Consider the following 22,951-nt stretch of genomic DNA (forward strand, 5'->3'; position numbering starts at 1 on the left):
AGAAAATGCTGGTTAGGTGTATTGCCCGTGCTAAATTCTCCCTCAGAGTATCCAAACAGGTGCCGGAGTGTGGCGACTAGGGGATTTGCACAGTAACTTCATTGCAGTGATAATGTAAGTCTAATTGTGACACTAATAAATAAACTTAAAATTAAGATTCTCAAAATACTGTGAGAATTATAAGATGCTCCCTTCCCAGAACAGGAAAGGAAAAAATAACATGGCTCATTTAACTTGACTGAAGGGATCAATTCAACATTATTGGTTGACATTTAGACAATCTCAAGATAATGATGTGGAAATGCCAGCATTGGACTGGGGAAGGCACGGTAAGAAGTCTCACAACACCAGGTTAAAGTCCAACAGGTTTATTTAAAATCACGAGCTTTCGGAGTGCTGCTCCTTCCTCAGGTGAGCGGGTCGGTACACTTCTCTGCAGTAATCCATTCTGTTCAGTATGATGGTGGCCCCTCCTTTGTCTGCCACACCTGAGCAAGGAGCAGTGCTCCGAAAGCTCTTGATTCCAAATAAACCTGTTGGACTTTAACCTGGTGTTGTGAGACTTCTTGCTGTAACTCAAGATAAGAGACATAGCTCAAGAAAAAGCCAATTGTCTTAAAGTAGAAACACCATTGTAATTAGTTAAAAACCAATGGGATCATTCTTTTTTCATTACTGACAAGTCACAGACCAGTTGGCTATTTTCCAACAACTGACTAATGTGGGCTTTCAACATTTTTAAGATAAAATAAGTGGATCTCGAGAAGCCATGTTGGGGGAGCGAGATGTTTCGAAAGAGGTGATGAAGGGTGTTGTTTTTACATGTTATCCATTTTTCTTCGAGCCTTCCCTTCACCTCCTGATCTGAGAGGGGTGGCAGGAAGTCTGTTCAATTTATTAAAGATAAGGACCAGAATTCTTCACGGACCGGGATTGCGGGAAGCAGTGTAGCCCAGGCATGGCCCAAGTGCTGGTGCAATGAAGTTTCTTTATTAAATCTTTACTTTGGTTTTTTTTGTGAAATCAGTTCTTTTATTGCTTGCGACTGGAGAATCCTTACTGCTGGATGAACAATGTGGTGGGGGGGGCAGTACTGGGAGGGGTGGTTTGGTTTGGTCAACCATTATCACACTAAACACTGGGCATCCATATGATGGGCAGGACTCTGATCATGAATAAAGGGACCTTGAGAGGCAGCCACATGTGATGACTTGACAAAGAGCTGTTCATAGCAATCAAATGGTGACTGTTGTATCTCTCTCTTTGATGCTGCAGTGAGGAGACCATCTGGAAGATGGAGTCTGGCCATCTTCACAAGGGCACACAACTGTGCACATTTCGACCAGGATCAAACAATCCAGGAATAAAACCACTCGGATTTGCACAGATCTCTGGGTTTCAACAAGGTGCAAGGTGCCTTCAACAGCAGTCACATGGCACTCATGTCTCCATGACGGCAAACAGTCAACTCCATCAACCGCAAGGGCTTCCATTGGCTGAATGATCAGCTGGCCTGTGACCATTACATCTGCACAGGATTCCCAGGGAGTGTCCATGGCTCCTATGGTCCCGGCAGCTCCCACATCCTGATGTCTTCCAGGATCCACAAACGCTACAGGGTTGGTTGTTTGGTGACGAGGGCTACTCACTGATGACATGGCGGATCACGCCCACGGGAAGGCCACAGGCTGCAGCTGAGAGAAGTTACAATGAGGCTCAAACTGCAACTTACACTTTGGTGGAGCAAGTCTTTGGCATGCTGACTCTGAGGTTCCAGTGCCTGGGTTGGTCTGGTAGAGCCATCGATACAATCCACAGCTAATATTTTCTTGTTCTTTCAGGGGATGTGGACATCATTGGCTGGACCAACATTAATTGCCCATTCTTAATTGCCTTTCCTGAAGGTGTCATGTATTGTCATCACTCTCAAAGCAATGGCCAAAACTTTCTGGCCGTTCTCGATGGCAGGATCTTGCGTTCCCACGGTGATCCCCGCTGAGGGCTCTCTGGTGGCAGAGGGTGTGAACAATGGGAAAACCTACAGCAGCGGCGGGACTGGAAAATCCCATTCAAAGGCGGGCTTCCTCCGCCGCTGCAAAACATGCCGCGGGGGTATATGGAAATTCCCACCTATTGAGTTGAATTCTCATTAAAAAAGATAAAAGGTATGTGTTAATTGTATATTCATTGTGTTGAATTGTATGTACATGTTGCACATTAACCTGACATTTATTTTAATCAATGTAACAAGACACTGGGCAGGATTTTCCGGCCACGCTCGCCCCAAGGCTGGAAATTCCCACCTGAGGTCAACAGACATTTGCATGGTCTGCCCTGCCCTCTATGATTCCCGTGGCGGGCGGGACTGGAAAATTCTGCCCACTAAAAACTGTAGCTTTTGGGACACGGGTTTTATAGCTTTTGGGTTATGCGTGTAATACATACCTGTGTAAATATACAGAACCTTGTGTAAAAAATGGATCCAGTTCTTTCTTTGGCTTTCTGAAATAAAACAACTTGGCTTAATATCTCATTTGAAAAGCAGCACCTCTGACTCCCCTGTATTATCTCACTACTGCACTAAAGTGTTAACTGAGATTTGATGCTAAATTGCCCGGAGTGAATTTACGAAGCCATAACCTCCGAGACGGCAGAAAGAATGCCAGCAGCTGACATGTCCTGAGCTGCAAGACGGCACACTATTGCAACAACTAAAAGCCTTAGAACCACACTGGAGTTGTCCCATTGCATCAAGTTCTCCTGAAGTTACAACTGTTGTGTTCCTGAAGGGAGTCAGCAAAGAGAAAAACTTAAATAATGTCACTAAGAAAGAAATATTTGAATTTGACTCATTAATGTGAAATTTTATTTTTGCTATTCCAATCATTTTTTAACAGAGTAGACATTTCGCAGCTGCAATATTGGCCAGAATGACCGACCCAGTCGGCCAATGGAATATTACAGCCCTGCCAAAGTATTTGAGAATTCCAATAGACCGCCCCATCTCCAGGCTGGAGACACATAGTGGTGGGATCATAAAATCCTGGCCTTTGATTCAGTTTGGATACATTTTATTTCTTGCGAGCAACCAGAAAAAATGACGCATCAAAGTCTGCCAGTGTGTCTACAGACTTGTTCGGATTTAAGGCAATTTCCAATTGCTCTATCTCATAACCCACCTCTGTCAAAGTCTGTTCCAAAAACGCCTGATCAAATGTTACACATGGAAACTTCTGATCGTTGATCATATAAAAAGTTTCGTTCAAAACACCAATCATAATGAGCACGCCGCCTGGTTTTAACAGAGAGGTTACATTTCTAAGAGTTGTGTGGTATGCCGCTTTATCCTTACAGGCAACTTCCAGACAGTAGGAAGTCATCACACAATCAACGGGTTCCAATTCCACTGGATCCAGAGGGTTGCTTTGATGAACGTCACACTTCACAACTTGTTTGATGGAATCTCTCAGCTTCTTCTCTTTCTCTGCCCATTTTCCCCTGAAAGATACAAACTCAGTGTCTGAGACAGGACGCTGCAGGAAATCACATTCAATTTATTCCACCTTAAAGGAGGTGACTTGCATTGTTGTGGTCCAAGCCGGTTTTTAAATGCCCCAATTTGATCAGGCGAATCCGCAGTTGAGTCCATGGCAAAACAAATTAGTAGCAATGGTGTTAAAAAAGTAATTTGATGGTTGATTGGACACGTCCAATGAGAACCAGGTTAAATACAATCGGTTGAAGTGAAGAAGAAATTAGAACAGAGAATATGAGATTAATGTGGCAGTTAGCACATCTCTTCTACTGACATGTAAATAATAAGCAGATAGTTAGAGATAGCCCTCTTAGAGAGTAAAAGGGTGACAGATACTCAGAGAGGCATAGAGTAAAGCGTAATGAGTACTTTCTCCAAGTGCCTACTAAGTGCGGGATCCTCTGTATGGTTTGCCCAGTTAAAAGGCTTCATTTTAACATATTTCTGCCTAATGTAACTAATTGTGCTATGCTTGAAGCTAATTTAAGCTAATTTGGCCACATCAGCTTGGAATTCTGGGTTCAGCTTAGAAAATTGGCTATATTTGAAAGTACAATGTCAGATAAACAGGTTTTCTCATCAGGTAAACAGCAGTGTTTCCTGGTCACAGCTGCCAATTGTTTATGCAGCTAGAGACTGCTTGTACCCAGCCCTTTAAAAACACAGATAACCGAAAAGCAATATTGTTAATAACAGCTATGTATTCAGTCCAGTTCTGTTCAGCTGCTGTTTGAATGCTGTACAAGCTTTTGAGGCAAGATCTCTCTCTCTTCTCTCTCACTCTCTCACTCTCTTACGAATAAAATTAATCTCTTTCGCTTTCTGTAAATTGCTAATTATAAAGGATGCTGAATAAAGAAGTTTCCACTTTGAACCAGTCACGCTCAAGTTAATTCTAAAGAAGAAAATAGACTACACTAAGTATCAGACAGCTCGGGTAATATTAATAGAAAGGGAGGTGGTAGGGATAATGAATGGGGTGAGGATTGAACGGCAATAGGGATTACAAATGATAGCTATATTGAAGGAGGATAAATCACCTGGAAATTGCTGCTCATCTCATCCCGAGTGTCAGACAGAACTCTGAATGGCAGATCAAGGGATTTTGTGGTGGAGTTGTCCTGGGTGTCCTCAATGTACGATGTTGGGTGGAATTTTCCCCTTATTTCCATTCAAAGGATATAATTTTCAGGTTAAATTTGTAATTTAATGGAATTGTTGGAATATTTTGACACATTAGGATGAGATCAGGTAATTCATTGCAGTTTAGTGTCCAAACCCAGGATCTGTTTGTCTGGAAGTCTCAGTAACACACTGAGGTGAGGAGGCGATGGTCTAATGGTATTATTGCTACACTATTAATCCAAAAACTCAGCTAATACCCTGGGGACCTGGGTTTGAATCCTGCCACAGCAGATGGTGGAATTTGAATTCAATTTAAAAATAATCTGGAATTAAGAATCTACTGATGACCATGAAACCATTGTCACAAAAGCCCATCTGGTTCACCAATGATCTTTAGGGAATGTGATGATACTGTACCTTTCAGAAATGCATTTTAATCATGTTCTCTGCAGTTTTGCTAAGCAGGCCTGGTATTTTTGGTTTTACTGTGCCAATATCTTTTATTGTTGCTGAAACAGGATAAGGTTTATTTTCAATTTGGACTAATGCAGTGTCCTGGAGTTTTATGATCCTTTTGAATTGTTGGGTGAAACCTGATTGACAGGTCAGGTGGTACCTTGGGACAGTTTTGTATTACAGGAGAAATCCAAAGGATTTTAGTTTCAGTTAGCTAGAAATCTTTGTGACTGTGAACTCAAAGCATTGTTCTCTGTGTCTCTCTTGGGAGTGAAAAGTCTGCTGTCTGTGAGGTATAGGCAAGCGGTATCTCTGAATGTCTCAAGGTGCTGGAAGTTCCAGGGTCAGAAAGCCTCAGCGTTTCAATTCAACATTCAAAGGAGTAACCACGGCAGGGATTGGAAAGCTGCAAAATCCAGCATCATGTGAACATACTTGTTCTCAGCCTACAGTGGGGTATATGTTTATGGGAGTTGTTTAGATGGAACAGTATACATAGCTGTTAAGATTTAGACAATGTTATATTTGTGTTTTTGTAATTGATAAAAGCTAGTGCTGATTTTCTTATTATAGTTTAACTCTGTTCTTAACTAAACTTTGTGTCATAGAAGCTTTCTAGAGGGCCACTTGAATCATACCTAGAGTGAAACATCTTATGTTCACCCGTGCCACATTCAAAGTGCAAAACTTATGATCCAGGCTGACCACATAATGCCTTGGAGTTTCTGACCTGGATTAAAGCTGGAAGGAAATCTGCCGGCCTTACTCAGTCTGGCCTACATGTGACTCCAGAGCCAAAGCAATGTGGTTGATGCTCAACTGCCCTCCAAGGGCAACTAGGGATGGGCAATAAATGCTGGCCCAGCCAGCGACACATGTGTCTCATGAATGAATAAAAAAAGCTGTGTATGTGGGTTGCTTTTTTACCATTTTTAAAATAATCACATCAGAGCTACTTAATAATTAATAAAAGCAAATTACTGCGGATGCTGGAATCTGAGACCACTGGAAAATCTCAGCAGGTCTGGCAGCATCTGTAAGGAGAGAAAAGAGCTGACGTTTCGAGTCCAGATGACCCTTTGTCGAAGATAAAAGGCAAACAAAGTGGGAGATATTTATACTGTGAGGTGTGGGAATGAAAGATGAGTCACAGAAACCAGAGCCACAGAAACCAGGGGAAAAGACTGCTAATAGCTGTCCACAGAGAGAATAAAGAGTGTGAATGGCCAAACATAGAACTTAGAACATAGAACATAGAAAAGCTACAGCACAAACAGGCCCTTTGGCCCACAAGTTGCGCCGAACATGTCCCTACCTACTAGGCTTACCTATAACCCCCTATCTTGCTAACTTCCATGAACTTATTCAAAAGTCTCTTAAAAGACCCTATCGAATCCGCCTCCACCACCACTACCAGCAGCCGATTCCACGCACCCACCACCCTCTGAGTGAAAAACTTAACCCCTAACATCTCCTCTGTACCTACTCCCCAGCACCCTAAACCTGTGACCTCTTGTGGCAACCATTTCAGCCCTGGGTAAAAGCCTCTGAGAATCCACTCTATTAATACCCCTCAACATCTTATACACCTCTATCAGGTCACCTGTTATCCTTCGCCTCTCCAAGGAGAAAAGACCTCGCTCTCTCAACCTATCCTCATAAGGCATGCCACCTAATCCAGGCAACATCCTTGTAAATCTCCTCTGCACCCTTTCTATGGCTTCCACATCCTTTCTGTAATGAGGTGACCAAAACTGGGCACAGTACTCCAGGTAGAGTCTGACCAGGGTCCTATACAGCTGCAGCATTAACTCCCGATTTCTAAATTCAATTCCTCTATTGATGAAAGCCAGTATTTCATACGCCTGCGACGCTGCTTTGAGCGTCCTATGAACCTGGACGCCAATATCCTTCTGATCTTCCACACTGCCAAGCATCTTACCCTTAATATTCTCTGCCATTTGGCCATACACACCCTTTATTCTCTTTGTGGACAGCTTCTCGGCCTTTTGGCTAAGATCAAGTGTAGTATCGACATGCTGTGCTTGGTTGAAGTCATTAGGTTACATTTTAGCTTCATTTGAAGCAATTTTTAAAAGCGGCATCTCGGCCTTTTGGCTAAGATGCAAATGAGATCAAGCCTTGGAGGAGGAGCTATGCCTACTCCAATCAGCTTGGATCATGTAGATAAAGCCCAAGACAGGAGGTGAGAGCCCTGTCTTGTCAGCTTGGATCGGGAATGTCTCAACTTGTTGAGACTCTGAATTGGACTTGATTTGATTGAATTGGATTTTTAAAAAAATTTCTCTCCTTACAGATGCTGCCAGACCTGCTGAGATTTTCCAGCGTTGTCCCTTTTGGCTAATTATTAATTACCTGTTTCCTTCCAGTTCACACACAGCTTTTGTAATTGGGCTCCAGTCAAAAGCTCCTGGATCGTTTTTTAACCACAGTTCAATCTCCTGCCGGTTGTTGGAAAGAAAATCAGACAGAACAATTTCCTCCACATGTTCCGAGGCACAGAGAGACAAGTGAAGACAGGGGCCACATCCAATTTCAAGCAGGGTGCGGAATTTCGGACCTGGAAAAGTTCAATCACCTGTCATTCAATAAGAAGGAAAGTGGGAATGTGCAATCCAAACGGTATTGGACCATAAGACACAGGAGCAGAATTAGGCCACTCAGTCCATCGAGTCTGCTCCGCCATTCAATCATGGCTATTTTTTTCATCCCCATTCTCCTGCCTTTTCCCCAGAACCCCTGATCCCCTTATTAATCAAGAACCTATCTATCTCTCTCTAAAAGACACTAATGACCTGGCCTCCACAGCCTTCTGCGGCAAAGAGTTCCACAGATTCACCATTCTGGCTGAAGAAATTCCTCCTCATCTCTGTTTTAAAGGATCGTCCCTTTAGTCTGAGGTTGTGCCCTCGTTGTATTGAAATTATTTCTATCGTGATCTGATGAACAAGTGTTCTTAATTCTTCATTCAGTTAATTCTATTGCCAATCCCCAACCCAGTTGCTCTTCACGTAAAATCCAGGTGTTCTACCTCTGAGAGAATTCAGAAAACAGAAGCACAAAGGGGCTTAGGTGTTTAGTTCAGGGTTCTCTTAAAGTTAACTTGTAGGTTGAGTTGGTAGTTTGGAAGGCAAATGCAATGCGAGCATTCATTTTGAGAGGACTAGAATATAAATGCAGGGCTGTATTCCTCGGGCTTTATAAGGTTCTGATCAGACCACATTTGGAATATTGTGAGCAATTTTGGGCCCTGTATCTAAAGAAGGATCAGCTGGCCTTGGAGAGGGTCCAGAGGAGGTTCACGGGAATGATCCCGGGAATGAAAAGCTTGACATATAAAGAGCATTTGAGGACTCTGGATCTGTACTCGATGGAGTTTGGAAGGATGGTGCGGGGGGGGGAATCTCATTGAAACTTATAGAATACTGAAAGAACATAAGTACAAAAGAACTAGGAGCAGGAGTAGGCCATCTGGCCCCCTGAACCTGCTCCGCCATTCAATAAGATCATGGCTGTGTGGTAAACCACTGTTATCTGTTACCTGTATATGTGGCACATCCCTGTCGGTTCCGCCCAAGTCTCCTCCCCCTGGTCCGGGTATAAAGGCGGTGGCTCCTCCCCCCTTGCTCTCTGTTCAGACTAGATCACCGACAGGGATGGCTCCAAGTTCTTGCCAATAAAAGCCTATTTGTCTTGCTCACAACTAGTCTCGGCTTCAGGCTGATCTTTTCGTGGATTCAGCTCCACTTACCCATCCGCTCACCATAATCCTTAATTCCATTACTGTTCAAAAATTTATCTGTCTTTGCCTGAAAAACATTCAATGAGGTAGCCTCAACTACTTCACTGGGCAGGGAATTCCACAGATTCACAACCTTTTGGGTGAAGAAGTTCCTCTTCAATTCAGTCTTAAATCTGCTTCCCCTTATTTTGAGGCCATGCCCCCTAGTTCTAGTTTCACGTGCCAGTGGATACAACTTCCCTGCTTCTATCTTATCTATTCCCTTCATAATCTTATATGTTTCTATAAGATCTCCCCTCATTCTTCTGAATTCCAATGAGTATAGCCCCAGTCTACTCAGTCTCTCCTCATAAGCCAATCCTCTCAACTCTGGATTCAACCTAGTGAACCTTCTCTGCACCCCGCTCCAGTCATGATGTGGAGATGCCAGTGTGGTGGCGTTTGCTACCAAATAAACCTGTTGGACTTTAACCTGGTGTTGTTAGACTTCCCCCCTCCAGTGCCAGTATATCCTTTCACAAGTAAGGAGACCAAAACTGTACACAGTACTCCAGGTGTGGCCTCACCAGCACCTTATACAGCTGCAACATAACCTCGCTGTTTTTAAACTCCATCCCTCTAGCAATGAAGGGCAAAATTGCATTTGCCTTCTTAATTACCTGTTGCACCTGCAAACCAATGTTTTGCGATTCATGCACAAGAACACCCAGGTCCCTCTGCACAGCAGCAAGCTGCAATTTTTTACCATTTAAATAATAGTCCATTTTGCTGTTATTCCTACCAAAATGGACGACCTCACATTTACCAACATTGTACTCCATCTGCCAGACCCTCGTCCACTCACTTAGACCATCTATATCCTTTTGCAGACTTTCAGCTTCCTCTGCACACTTTGCTCTGCCACTCATCTTAATGCCATCTGCGAATTTTGACACACTACACTTGGTCCCCAACTCCAAATCATCTATATAAATTGTAAACAATTGCGGTCCCAACACTGATCTCTGAGGCACACCACTAGTCACTGATTGCCAACCAGAAAAACACCCATTTACCCCAAGAGGAGTGGACATGGGGAACATGTTTCCATTAGTTGGAGAGACTAGGACCCGAGGGCACAGCCTCAGAGTAAAGGGACGACCCTTTAGAACTGAGATGAGGAGGAATGTCTTCAGCCAGAAGGTGGTGAATCTGTGGAATTCATTGCCACAGAAGGCTGTGGAGGCCAGGCTATTAAGTGTATTTCAGACAGGGATTGATAAATTCTTGACTGGTAAGGGATCAAAGGTTACAGCGAAATGGCAGGAGAATAGGGTTTGAGAAACTTGTCAGCCATGATTGAATGCCTGCCAAGGTCATCACAGGCAACGGGACGTGGATCACAGCTGGAAACCTCCACCTCCGATGTACAACCTGGGGTCTCATCTAGGTGTAGCCAGAGGCCACATAAGATAAGAAAGTTGTAGGGTCACTAAGAGGGCATGTGTGAAGGTCAGCAGTCGTCAGGGTTAAGGTTTTTGTAAATGTCAAAATCACCATTAAAAGTTTTTTGCACCTCATAGCTGTGACTAATCTGCCTCTGATTCCTCCCCCCACAGAGCTGAGTGTACCCCGACCCTACGCACAGAGGCACAGACTGCTGTGCTGCACAATATCGGCCCCGTGGCCAAAAGATACAGACCAACTGCCCTGATTTCCCCAGCATCCATCTGATCCTGTGCCAAACACCACCCCCTGGCATCTGCACCCCACCCCATCAACCTGCCTGAACCGCCCTGGCCCATTATCCTACACGCCTGTGGTCACAACATTTACTCCTAGGTGGGACCAGGTGGCGGTGTGCAGTCGGAGAGAGGTAGGAGTCAAACCTGTGTGGCACCAGGAGTAGGATCCTAGTGTGCCTCAGAGCGAGTCGCCATCATCCTCCAGGCTTGGCCAAAGACTCACTCGCATGGCCAGCCCAGGCCCATTACTCCTTTGTGATGCAACTCAGAACCATGGGGGATGGGTGGGGTGAAAGAAGGTGGGGGAGGGGAAGGGTCGGGGTTGATGGTGGGGTGGATTGAGACCGCAGTTCAGGTTGGCGGGCGGGGGGGTGTGGGGGGGGGGGGGGGGGGGGGGGGGCGGGCGGATGGTGGGGGCCGTGGGGTGCAGCATCTCCTGAGGTGTGGTGGGAGGGTGGCGATAGCAGCTGTCACATTGCATGGCAGCAACTAACTGAATGTGGCTGCAATTAGTGCATCCTTGCCGCCCTGCCCTGCTGGATCCTCATCATCACCACCCGTCTCCCATCCTCTGGCTCCTCATCAGCCTCCTCCTCCCCCTTCTCCTCCCCCTCCTCCTCCTCCCCGCCTCCTCTCCCTCCTCCTCCTCCTCCTCCACTTCCTCCTCCACCTCCTCCTCCACCTCCTCCAGGTGGTCTCCCCGCTGCTGTGCAATGTTGTGGAGCATGCAGCACACTATGATGATGGGGAAGGCCTGCACGAGGCCGTATTGGAGGGCACCCGCTGAACTGTTCAGGCACTGGAACTGCATCTTAAGCATACCAATGCACCGCTTCACAATGGACCGGGTGGCAGCATGGGCCTTATTGTAGCAGGTCTCCACCTTGGTCTCAGGCCTCCACATCAGCTATGACCTTAGTGGGTAACCCTTGTCCCCCACGGTCCATCCCAGCAGCCTGGGCTGGTCTTCACATAGCCCAAGGATGTCCGACGCCTCAGGACATAGCTGTCATAGACATTCCCTGGGTGCCGTGCACACACCTGCATAATGATCAGTCTGTATGTACGGACAATATGGACACTGAAGGAGTGGAAGCTCTTCCTGTTGATAAACTGCTGCCCCTCACCTCGCAGGACCGCAGGGTGATGTGTGTCTCATCCAGAACCCCCGGCACATGATGCATGCCAGCGATGGCGGTGAAGCCTGTAGCCCGGTCTTCCTGTTGCGCCTGTCCAGCATCAAAGTGTATGCACTGGCCTGCCCAGGCATACAGGGCATCCGTAACCTGGCGCACACCTGTGCACAGATGCCTGTGAGATGCCACAGATGTCCCCACTGGGTGCCTGGAACAATCCAGTGGCATAGAAGTTGAGAGCCGCCATCACCTTCACTTCCACTGGGGGCAGGTGCCCTCCCTCCCCCTGAGGTGCCAGGTCTGCCAGACCTGCACAGGTGCCGCACCATCTCCTTGTGGAGTCAGCGCTGGCACATGGTTTCAGACAGGCCCTCAAAGGATCTCCTTGTCCTGTACACCCTCCGTCTCCGCATCATCCTTCTCCTGTTGGATTGCGCTGCCACTCCTAGGTCTGACCGGCAACTCTCTGCCCTCCGTCTGCAGGTTCTGCCGCTGGCTGGCCTTGCAGTGACCGTGCCACTCCCTCCACCTCCTCAGCCACCTCCTCCTCAACAGCTGCTTCAATGATGGCCAACTCAATACCTATCAATCCAAAATCCATCTGCATGGTGGGGGTTATGGAAAGAGAGAGCGAGAGAAATATGTGTCTTTCCTTTTTACTATCCCGGGACCCCCACTCCGCCTGATAAATATGAGGTGATTCATTTTGGTAGGACAAATTTAAATGTGGATTACAGGGTCAAAGGTAGGGTTCTGAAGACTGTGGAGGAACAGAGAAATCTTGGGGTCCATATCCACAGATCTCTGAAAGTTGCCACTCAAGTGGATAGAGCTGTGAAGAAGGCCTATAGTGTGTTAGCTTTTATTAACAGGGGGTTGGAGTTTAAGAGCTGTGGGGTTATGCTGCAACTGTACAGGACCATAGTGAGACCACATTTGGAATATTGTGTGCAGTTCTGGTCACCTCACTATAAGAAGGATGTGGAAGCGCTGGAAAGAGTGCAGAGGAGATTTACCAGGATGCTGCCTGGTTTGGAGGGTAGGTCTTATGAGGAAAGGTTGAGGGAGCTGGGGCTGTTCTCTCTGGAGTGGAGGAGGCTGAGGGGAGACTTAATAGAGGTTTATAAAATGATGAAGGGGATAGATAGAGTGAACATTCAAAGACTATTTCCTCGGGTGGAGCTATTACAAGGGGGCATAACTATAGGGTTCATGGTAGGAGATATAGGAAGGATGTCCGAGGTAGGTTCTTTACTCAGAGAGTGGTTGGGGTGTGGAATGGACTGCCTGCAGTGATAGTGGAGTCAGACACTTTAGGAACATTTAAGCGGTTATTGGACAGGCACATGGAGCGCACCAGGATGATAGGGAGTGGGATAGCTTGATCTTGGTTTCCGATAAAGCTCGGCACAACATCGTGGGCCGAAGGGCCTGTTCTGTGCTGTACTGTTCTATGTTCCATGTCACAGGGGACCAGTGTCTCCACTTGTGGATGCTGGCAGCACAACACAATCCGGGGTGCCATGCGTCACCTAATTAGGTCACCTGCCATTGGCATCGTGGCCACAGCTGGCTGGGAGAGCATGCAGGTTGGTGTGTGGGAATGGCCATTGCGCCGCCTGAGCCATTGCTGTGAGTGCTATTACAGCATTCCCTTCCAAGGATACGTTGCAGGTCAGGCACACAGGACAGGGACAGCCTCCTGATTATCACCATGTGGGTTCCCATTCACTGCAGAGTCCATGCAGTTTGAGTGTCTGTGTTAACATGAGCTCCCCTGCTTGAAGCACCAACTGCCTGACTCAATGAACCCTAAGCAGCATATAGCACCCTTTCCCCCCCCTCCCAAAAACCCCAGCACTCAGTAAACTCCCTCACCCCACCCCACAGCCTGAACAATGCAACATCTGGGTGGCACGGTAGCACAGTGGTTAGCACTGCTGCTTCATAGCTCCAGGGACCTGGGTTCGAAGCCCGGCTCAGGTCGCTGTCTGTGTGGAGTTTGCACATTCTCCCCGTGTCTCCATGGGTTTCCTCCGGGTGTTCCGGTTTCCTCCCACAGTCCAAAGATGTGTGGGCTAGGTTGATTGGCCATGCTAAAATTGCCCCTTAGTGTCCTGAGATGCGTTGGTTAGAGGGGTTAGTGGGTAAATATGTAGGGATATGGGGATAGGGCCTGGGTGGGATTGTGGTTGGTGCAGACTCGATGGGCCAAATGGCCTCTTTCTGCACTGTGGAATTCTATGATCCCGGGTCCTGGAAACAGCAGCCCTCACCAGCACTCAGTAAACTCTCCCACCCCACCCCACAGCTCCAGGGCCTGGAAACAGCAGCACTCAGTAAACACCCTCATCCCACCCCACAGCCAGAGCAATGGAACATCCCTGAGCCTGGGAACAGCTCTTCCAGCACTAAATCAACTCCCCCACCCACCCACCCAGCAACTTTCCAGCCCCTACCTCTACACCCACCCCCCGCCCCCGCACTCCGGGGGCTGCAGCTCCATAACATTTACTCCTTTGCTCCTCCTCCTCGCTGCCACGCAAAGTCTCAGCTTTTATTGAGCAGTTGTAAATGATGTCAGTCGGCATGATGTCACGCCGGAGGTGGGGAGACTGCCGTCCCAAAGTCGCTAATTATATGTTAGGGTTTGGAAACGGATTTAAATTGCCACCACACTGATTTCCAGCACGAACCTGCTCGTGCTAAAAAACCTGGGAGACGCACGGAGGCCCGGGCGCCCGGCGTGAATCCTGCTAAAGAACCCCCGCTCATGTCTCCCGGCCCACTGTGCTACTCGAGCAGCGCAGCGGGCTGAGAGAACCCCGGCCATTGTTTGCATCTCTTCCGGTGCGAATGGTGAGAATTGTGAACTGTTATTATTTTGGAGACAGAAACCACTGTTTTTGGGAAGGGTTCCACATCGGGGGTTAATTGAGGTCAGAGTCCAGACGAGTAGTGCTGGCATTGCTGTAGATCGGAACAGTCACCTGTTCCTCTAGTTTAGCCACTGGACTCAGGATTGGGACTTGAGGGGATGGGAGCGGGAACACTCACATACTGACCGGGCCTAGTAGATCAGTGCTGATAGGTTCATGAACAACGGCTTTGTGCATTTAGATAGCTCTTTCGGCACCAATCAAGTAAACAAACTCAAATTAACTTAGGGACAAAGTAAAAGGGGCGGCTCCCCAAAAGGAAGGGGGGAACAGCCCGAACCAAAATCAAAGTCGAAAGGAAACTTAAAACGTCAAACCAAAAGGTGATTATCGGGGTCGATAATACACCCCAGCCCCTGCGGCGCCCAGCGGTCGCGGAAGGCGTCAACCGCGCCCGTGGACACCGCATGCTCCCTCTCCAGAGACACCTGGCCGCGAATGTAGCCGCGGTAGAGGGGCAGACAGTCGGGATGGACGGCCCCGTCGATCGCCCGCTGCCTGGACCTATTGATGGCGCGTCTCGCCAGGCCCAGGAGCAGGTTCACGAGGAGGTCGGCATCCCGACCCGCCCCTCTCCGCACCAGGTGCCCGTAGATCAGGAGCGTGGGACTGAAGTGCAAACAAAACATCAGTAAAAGGTGTTTGAGGAAACCAAAAAGGGTGTGCAGCCTAAAACACAGAACGTAGACATGGTCCATGGACTCCACGAGGCCACAGAAAGGGCAGTCTCGGGAGCCCGTGTACCGGAAAAACCTACGGTTGCACGGCACTGCTGCGTGCAGCACCCTCCACCCCAGGTCCCCGAGATAATTGGGGGAGATCCCTCCGTAGAGGGACCTCCACTGGGGACCTCCGTCGCCCGGCGGCAACAAGGCCCGCCAAGGTGTATCCGGGCGACGGGCGAGGACGCGGTAGTGAAAGGTGTGCAGCAGCAGCCCGTACAGGAAACGCCTCCGCGCGGTGGAAAAGGGCACGGAGGGCATTTCCGCGAGGCGGCACACGCAGTGGGGCACCTGACCCGGGGGGGGAGGTCTAGGCTTCGGGCCAATGTGAAATTCCGTCCGAGCAGGGGAACGCTCGGGCGGGATCCCACCGCACGCCTGTGCCGCCTCTAGACCGCGTGCGCACTCGGGGCCGAGCACGACCGTCCTAAGGTCTTGGATGGCTTTGGCCGCGCGCCGGACGGTCACCCCCGCGCGCTCAGCCAGCACGTCGGGGCTCATCCAGCCCGCTCCTCCGCCATCCAGCACGTCCCCGATCCTGGTCACCCCGGCGTCCACGGCCCTCCTCTCCGCCAGCCACCTGAAGTCGTAAGGCTGGAGGTGCGGATTCCTGAGCAGCGGCTCTCGCACGAGAGCCGCTACTCCTGACGGGGGAGAGCTGCGTCGCGAGGCGACCGTGTTCCAGACCGTGAGCAGGTCCTGGTAAAAGACGGGCAACTCCCGCAGAGAGGTGGGAATACGCCCCAGGTTGATGTGCAGGAGCTGCACGTCGTAATTGAGGCCGTGCAAGTGGCGGAAAAAATACGTCGCCATCGCACGCCATCGTGGAGGAGGCTCGACGTAAAGGTATCGCTGCAGGGTCTGGAGGCGGAAGTCGCTAGCTGCGTGCGGAGGCACACCAGACCTTGTCCGCCCTCCTCAATCGGGAGATGCAGCACCTCGGCAGCGACCCAGTGCAGTCGGTTGTCCCAGAAAAACCGCACGAGGGCTTTCTGCATTTCGGTGACAAAGCCAGGGGGAGGGGTCAAAGTGACCAGCCGGTACCACAGCATGGAGGCGACCAGCTGGTTTATGACGAGAACTCGCGCCCTGTAGGACAGCACTCAGAGCAGTCCTGTCCAGCGACCCAGGCGGGCGGAGACTTTGGCCTCCAACTCCCGCCAGTTCGCCGGCCAGGATTCCTCGGCTGGGCAGAGATGGACCCCCAGGTAGAGGAGGTTGGTCCTGCTCCAGGTGAAAGGCCTGAGCTCCTCCGGAAGGGGGTCCGTCTCCCACGGACCGACCAGGAGTCCGGAGCACTTGGCCCAGTTGATCCTGGCGGAGGACGCGGCGGAGTACACCGCCTGGCATTCTCGCATCCTCCGCAGGTCAGCCGGGTCCGTGAACACGAGGAGCACGTCGTCGGCATAAGCAGACAGGACCACCCCTACGTCCGGGCCGCGCAGAGTCAAACCCGACAACCTCCTCCGCAAGAGGCGCAGGAACGGCTCCACGCATACAGAATAAAGTTGGCCGGACAAGGGGCAGCCCTGCCGTACTCCTCTCCCAAAGCGAAGGGGCGCCGTCAGGGACCCGTTAACCTTAATCAGACACTCTGCGGCAGAGTAGAGTAATCGGATCCGGGCGACAAACTGCGTCCCGAACCCGAATGCCCGCAGAGTCCCGAGCAAATACTCGTGCTCCACCCTGTCGAACGCCTTCTCCTGATCTAAGGACAAGAAGGCGCTCGACAGACCAGCCCTCTGGGAATGGTGGATCAGGTCCCGGACCAGATGGAGGTTATCGTGAATCGATCGGCCCGGGACCGTGTAGGACTGGTCGGGGTGGATCATGTGGTCCAGCACGGACCCAAGGCGTGAAGCCAAAGCCCTGGCAAAGATTTTATAATCCGTGCTGAGGAGGGAGACCGGGCGCCAGTTTTTAAGGCACCGGAGATCCCCCTTCTTTGGCAGCAGGGCAATGACGGCCCTGCGCCACGAAAGGGGCATCTTTTCCAGCCCCTACCTCTACACCCACCCTCCGCCCCCGCACTCCGGGGGCTGCAGCTCCATAACATTTACTCCTTTGCTCCTCCTCCTCGCTGCCACGCAAAGTCTCAGCTTTTATTGAGCAGTTGTAAATGATGTCAGTCGGCATGATGTCACGCCGGAGGTGGGGAGACTGCCGTCCCAAAGTCGCTAATTATATGTTAGGGTTTGGAAACGGATTTAAATTGCCACCACACTGATTTCCAGCACGAACCTGCTCGTGCTAAAAAACCTGGGAGACGCACGGAGGCCCGGGCGCCCGGCGTGAATCCTGCTAAAGAACCCCCGCTCATGTCTCCCGGCCCACTGTGCTACTCGAGCAGCGCAGCGGGCTGAGAGAACCCCGGCCATTGTTTGCATCTCTTCCGGTGCGAATGGTGAGAATTGTGAACTGTTATTATTTTGGAGACAGAAACCACTGTTTTTGGGAAGGGTTCCACATCGGGGGTTAATTGAGGTCAGAGTCCAGACGAGTAGTGCTGGCATTGCTGTAGATCGGAACAGTCACCTGTTCCTCTAGTTTAGCCACTGGACTCAGGATTGGGACTTGAGGGGATGGGAGCGGGAACACTCACATACTGACCGGGCCCAGTAGATCAGTGCTGATAGGTTCATGAACAACGGCTTTGTGCATTTAGATAGAGCTTGAAGCAAAAGGTATGGAATAACAAGGTAATTAATTGCCCAGTTAAATTCTCGGTGAATGCTCATAAATTAGGGCATTGCCCGGTGGAACAACAGTCAGTTAAACACCATGAGACCCTGAACTTTACTCACCACTGGAGAAGGTTTTTACCAATTTCTCGAGGGCAAAGGACAGTAATTTGTCAATCGCTGGCTGACTGAAATGATTAAGATAATACGTTTCCAAATAATTCCGAGAGTTAAACTTCTTCTCATAAAAATCGGCAACAGTGTAACTTGACTCCATCGCGTCTGCAACTGGAATGTCGACTGGTCGCAGGCTGCGTTGCAACAGTCCAATCCCCTTGAAATGAGGCGGGGCTTCATAAAAAGCTCCTTTTAAAAACTTTTACTTTGAAGGGGGAAGCATTCCTCATGAAATACACACCATTGTTCTCACAGCCACTCATAAAAGTCGTGTGACGATCATGTAGCAGAGACAGGGGTGGCACGGCGGCACAGTGGTTAGCACTCCTGCCTCACAGTGCCAGGGACCCGGGTTCAATTCTGGCCTCAGGTCACTGTCTGTGTGGAGTTTGCACATTCTCCCCATGTCTGCCTGGGTTTCCTACGGGTACTCCGGTTTCCTCCCACACTCCAAAGATGTACAGGTTAGGTGTATTGGCCATGCTAAATTGCCTCTTGGTGTCCCAAGATGTGTAGGTTGGGGATTAGTGGGGTAAATACATGGGGTTATGGGAAACAGGTCTGGGTGGGATTGCCCCTTCGTGTCAGAAGGGTTACAAGGATGGGGCCTGGGTGGGATTGTTGTCAGTGCATACTTGATGGGTTGAATGGCCTTCTTCAGCACTGTAGGGATTCTATGGCGTCTATGGACATATCGGCCACACTATCATATAAATGACAGGAAGGAAATAGAGATTTGGTATAAATGTGATGAATTTTTTTCCAAACATAAACTAATAAAGATGTATAGATTATACAACTCAATAGTAATTTTTTAAATCCCAAACAAGCCAGAGTTCTCTACGAAAGCGAGATTACTGCATCGGAACATAATTTGTAAATAAATTTGAAAAAGCTCTTTTGCATGCATGTGTTAATGAAGCATCCACGCTCCTGCTACAGGAGAACAATATGGCGCTGGTAGGCCAAGATTTTCTGTGCCCCAGTGGGGCAGGCATGTTCAGTGACGTGACTGGAAAATATGAGGAGACCGTAGACGCGTTTCCTGGGAGTATAAAGCCAGAATGTGATAGCCTCTCCTCCTTCAATGGCAGGTTGCCATTCCATGTCAAGAATGTAATTATAATAAATTTGCATCTCATTATGGCGGCCAAATGCCTGAATCATTTCCCCCACATCTAATTTAAATCCTAGGTCCGCGTAATTTCAGAACAGCGCAATTTACATCTGGTTTTAAATGACATGCACCTGGTGACCTGATATCGGAGGGGAACTCGGAGCTGTGTGCACTCAACCTAGCACAGTGCTCAGGGAGTGGCTACGTGTACTCAGGGGGAGTCGCAGGCAAGGGTCCACAGCAGTTTCTTCATGGTTGCCTTGTGGTGCCATAGCATGGGGAACAGTGAAGGGGAGATGGGAAGGAAGGGAACCACAGGGAGGGGGAGCTAAGTAAATGCCCAGGCAAATGTAAAAGATCAAACAACAGCATTCTTTCTCAGCTGAGATCGTTAAGCTTGAGCTCAATTGACCTGCTTGGAGTCAGACTAGCCAAGCAAATATGCCCACTCAAACAGCACAAATGGCTGACAGTGCGTATGATTGCTGCTCCTCATTCAACCCCTCATGCACAGGCTGTCAAATCCAATGAGTGCAATGGTGGGTAAGCTTGAGGATCCACTTGGAAAGGTGGCCGTGGAATACTGGCCGAGGGGTACGCACCTAATCCTTTTTGTTAGTGCCTTTTGACATGTGCCCCTCATGGTCCAAGCAAAGTGTGAGGGCCAGGTCAGGACAATTTCTATGTCTGAGATGGGTATCTCAGATGCTGGCATCTCAACATCCTTTGATTTATTAGTGGCGGCCTCAGGCAGCCGTCTCCCTTTACTCCTGTGAGTAGTAAGGACCCGGTGAAAAATCCTGGAAGATTCAGGAACAGAAAGGGTTTCCATTCCATCAACGTGCAGCTGAACATCATGCACGCCCATGCCAGACACTGCGGCAGCGTGCATGACAGCTTAATATTGAGGAGCTCAGATGCTCTTTGAGGAGGAGCCCAGGGTTCAGGGATGACTCATGGGCGACAGGGGGTACCCACTTCGGACTTTGCTGATGACGCTCGTGCGGAGGCCTGAGACTGAGGCGGAGACCCGATATAATGAGCCACCCGGTCAATACTGGAGCGGTGCATAGGGTTCATAGAAACCCTACAGTGCAGAAGGAGGCCATTCGGCCCATCGAGTCTGCACCGACCACAATCCCACCCAGGCCCTACTCCCACATATTTACCCGCTAATCCCTCTAACCTACGCATCTCAAGACTCTGAGAGGCAATTTTTAACCTGGCCAATCAACCTAACCCGCACATCTTTGGACTGTGGGAGGAAACCGGAGCACCCGGAGGAAACCCACACAGACACGGGGAGAACGTGCAAACTCCACACAGACAGTGACCCAAGCCGGGAATCGAACCCAGGTCCCTGGAGCTGTGAAGCAGCAGTGCTCACCACTGTGCTACCGTGCCGCCACAGTGGAGGTTCCTCAAAATGCGGTTCAGGAGGGTGCCCAGTAGGAGGAGGAAGAGGAGGAAGAAGTGGAAGAGGAAGAGAAAGAGGAGGAGGATGATGAGTAACACCACCCAGGCGCTGAAGGGTTGGCATCAGCAAGGGTCAGGCATATGAGGGCGGCGAAGGAGGCCCTGATCACCACACACTTTGGTAACTAGGGGCCTGTGTTGCCACATGTGGGTTTCAATGATACCCCCCCCCCCCCCTCTCCACCCCCATCCCGTGCAGTCCTACAATCTCCTGCAACATTGCAACACCAGAGTGGTGGGCCTGGGCACGCTGCGTTAGCGAGTTTCTGTGGCAGGCAGGAGGATAATAACAACGCACTATGGGCCACTGTGATGATGCCCTGGTGTAAACTAGTCTGATTCCTACCTGAGCTCCACATGCACGCTGGCACCTGAGCCCATGTCTGGGTGGTGGGTAAGGGAGCACTAAACGCCCATGCAGGGCCTCAGGGCAGGTGGGATGGATGTGGTTAGGGAATCTCTCGTGGGTTGTGGGGATGCCATGGCAGATGTTGTAAGTCGCTGCCAATACATGCCACCCGCTGTAGCCAGTGAAAGATTTGAGTGCCCTGATTTTCACAGTAACAGTGCGGTGAGGACCCTCCCCCACTGACTTCAATGTGCAGGGTCCCCCGGCGACTGTCGGGGTAAGTTCATTCCTGTTGGAGGATAATCAGAGACAAGTTAGTCACAGGTGTGGCGTGAAAAAACATTTATTGGTGCCAATAAATGTGCCTTCAAAGTAAGTGCTAATATAAAAACATGTGAAAGTAAGTCTTTAAAGTGCCTAAATATTCTATCGAACTCGTGTTGCCCTACAGCTGTGCTATCTTAGTGCCGCTACAACTTCTTAACTTTACATGGCCTACCATTACGTCTCAGTGTCTCCCCAGGATGTACATTGGAGGTGGAGGTGGCCAGCTGTCTCCCGCGTCCCATGGACCTGTGATGCACTTGGCGATTGTCCTCTGGAGGGCCTGGACCTTGAGGGCCCTGGCCAGCTTCCAGGTGTCACGGACGTATCCATGCCACCTTCTTCAACCAGCTGCCCCTGACTTGTCAGGAAGGTGAAAGTCAGAAGGTGAAGCCACTGCCGCAGTCTCCTGGATGGAATGCCCCAGCACAGCCTCGAGCACTTACACCGCCCTCGGGGTTCCTGTGGGCCTCTGGGTCACTTCATGGGGTGGCGGCTGCTTCTGCAGTGAGCTCCGTAAGCTCCAGTGTCACCTGGCCCTGCCAATCCTGGAGGACCACCTGCGTTCTTGCCAGGGTGAGCGAGCCCTCAGCAATGGCCCTCTGAGTTGGGGGCCACCTGTCAATGGCAGCAAGTGCCCTCCGAGACTGGCCTGTGTCCTGGCACCCACACATACTGCCACCGCCTCCTAGGCTACGCTTCTATCCTTTCCCCCAGGATGGGGTCCTGCTGGGGGGAAGAAGGTATCCCGCCTTGTCTCCACCATCTCCAGCAATCTGGTAATATCTCTAACAGAAAATCTGGGGGCTGTCTTCCTTGAGGTTATCTCCCTGAACTGCCTGCCTGTCTGTCCATCCTTGGGGATTTTATGGATCTCTCCCTTGTTAGGGCAGATCAGCTGCAGGTAGTTTGGGTGAGTCACGCGCCCGTTTGAGCATTCCAGCGAGTTTAATGCAGTTTGCCTTGTTACCATGAAGGGGAAGCCAATTCAGCACTTGCAGGTGTGCTGATGTGGGGATGGGGAGGGGGGCAAGGGGGAAATGTGTTTCTGTGATGATCAGGGGCAGGGGAGAGAGAGGATCATGTCACTCCACAATCGGGGGAGGGGGGGGTTGATGAGGGGGCCATGTGCAAATGGGCCCCGGATAGGGGATGGGGAGGGGGGGGTAAGGTGGCCTGCAATGTTAGGGGGATATCCAATGTCCGTGGGATGGAGGGGAAAGTTGTATCTAGCCCCGGTTGGGGGGGGGGGGGGGGTGGTGGTTGGGGTTGGGGGGGGGTGTTCTTTCAGAAGAGCTGCTGTTTTTGAGCTTCTTCTGCACATGCGCAGTTCGTGGCTCCAATCTGAGCTGCAGGGTGTCTGGTGAGTTAAGCCCCACCCACTGCCTCTAGTGGCTAGAAATGGTCTAGCCCATATTTTCAATGAA

At 49.9% G+C, this 22,951-nt stretch overlaps 1 protein-coding gene and 1 non-coding gene across 2 annotated transcripts; one reads left to right on the top strand and one right to left on the bottom strand.

Moving 5' to 3' along the window:
- Nucleotides 1-2,840: 2,840 nt before the first annotated feature.
- LOC144480031 (nicotinamide N-methyltransferase) lies at nt 2,841-18,404 on the bottom strand. The gene is made up of 3 exons (XM_078199184.1): nt 18,205-18,404; nt 7,493-7,697; nt 2,841-3,498 (listed from the first exon to the last, which is right to left on the bottom strand). Exons 1-3 carry the CDS (start codon nt 18,356-18,358, stop codon nt 3,072-3,074), a joined length of 786 nt encoding a protein of 261 aa, XP_078055310.1. The 5' UTR covers nt 18,359-18,404; the 3' UTR covers nt 2,841-3,071.
- On the top strand, nt 7,110-7,308 carry LOC144480077 (U2 spliceosomal RNA). The gene has a single exon (XR_013495613.1). It is a non-coding gene; the product is annotated as a U2 spliceosomal RNA (small nuclear RNA).
- Nucleotides 18,405-22,951: the final 4,547 nt, after the last annotated feature.

This window comes from Mustelus asterias, chromosome 27 (assembly GCF_964213995.1).
Source record: "Mustelus asterias chromosome 27, sMusAst1.hap1.1, whole genome shotgun sequence".
Lineage (NCBI taxonomy): Eukaryota > Metazoa > Chordata > Chondrichthyes > Carcharhiniformes > Triakidae > Mustelus > Mustelus asterias.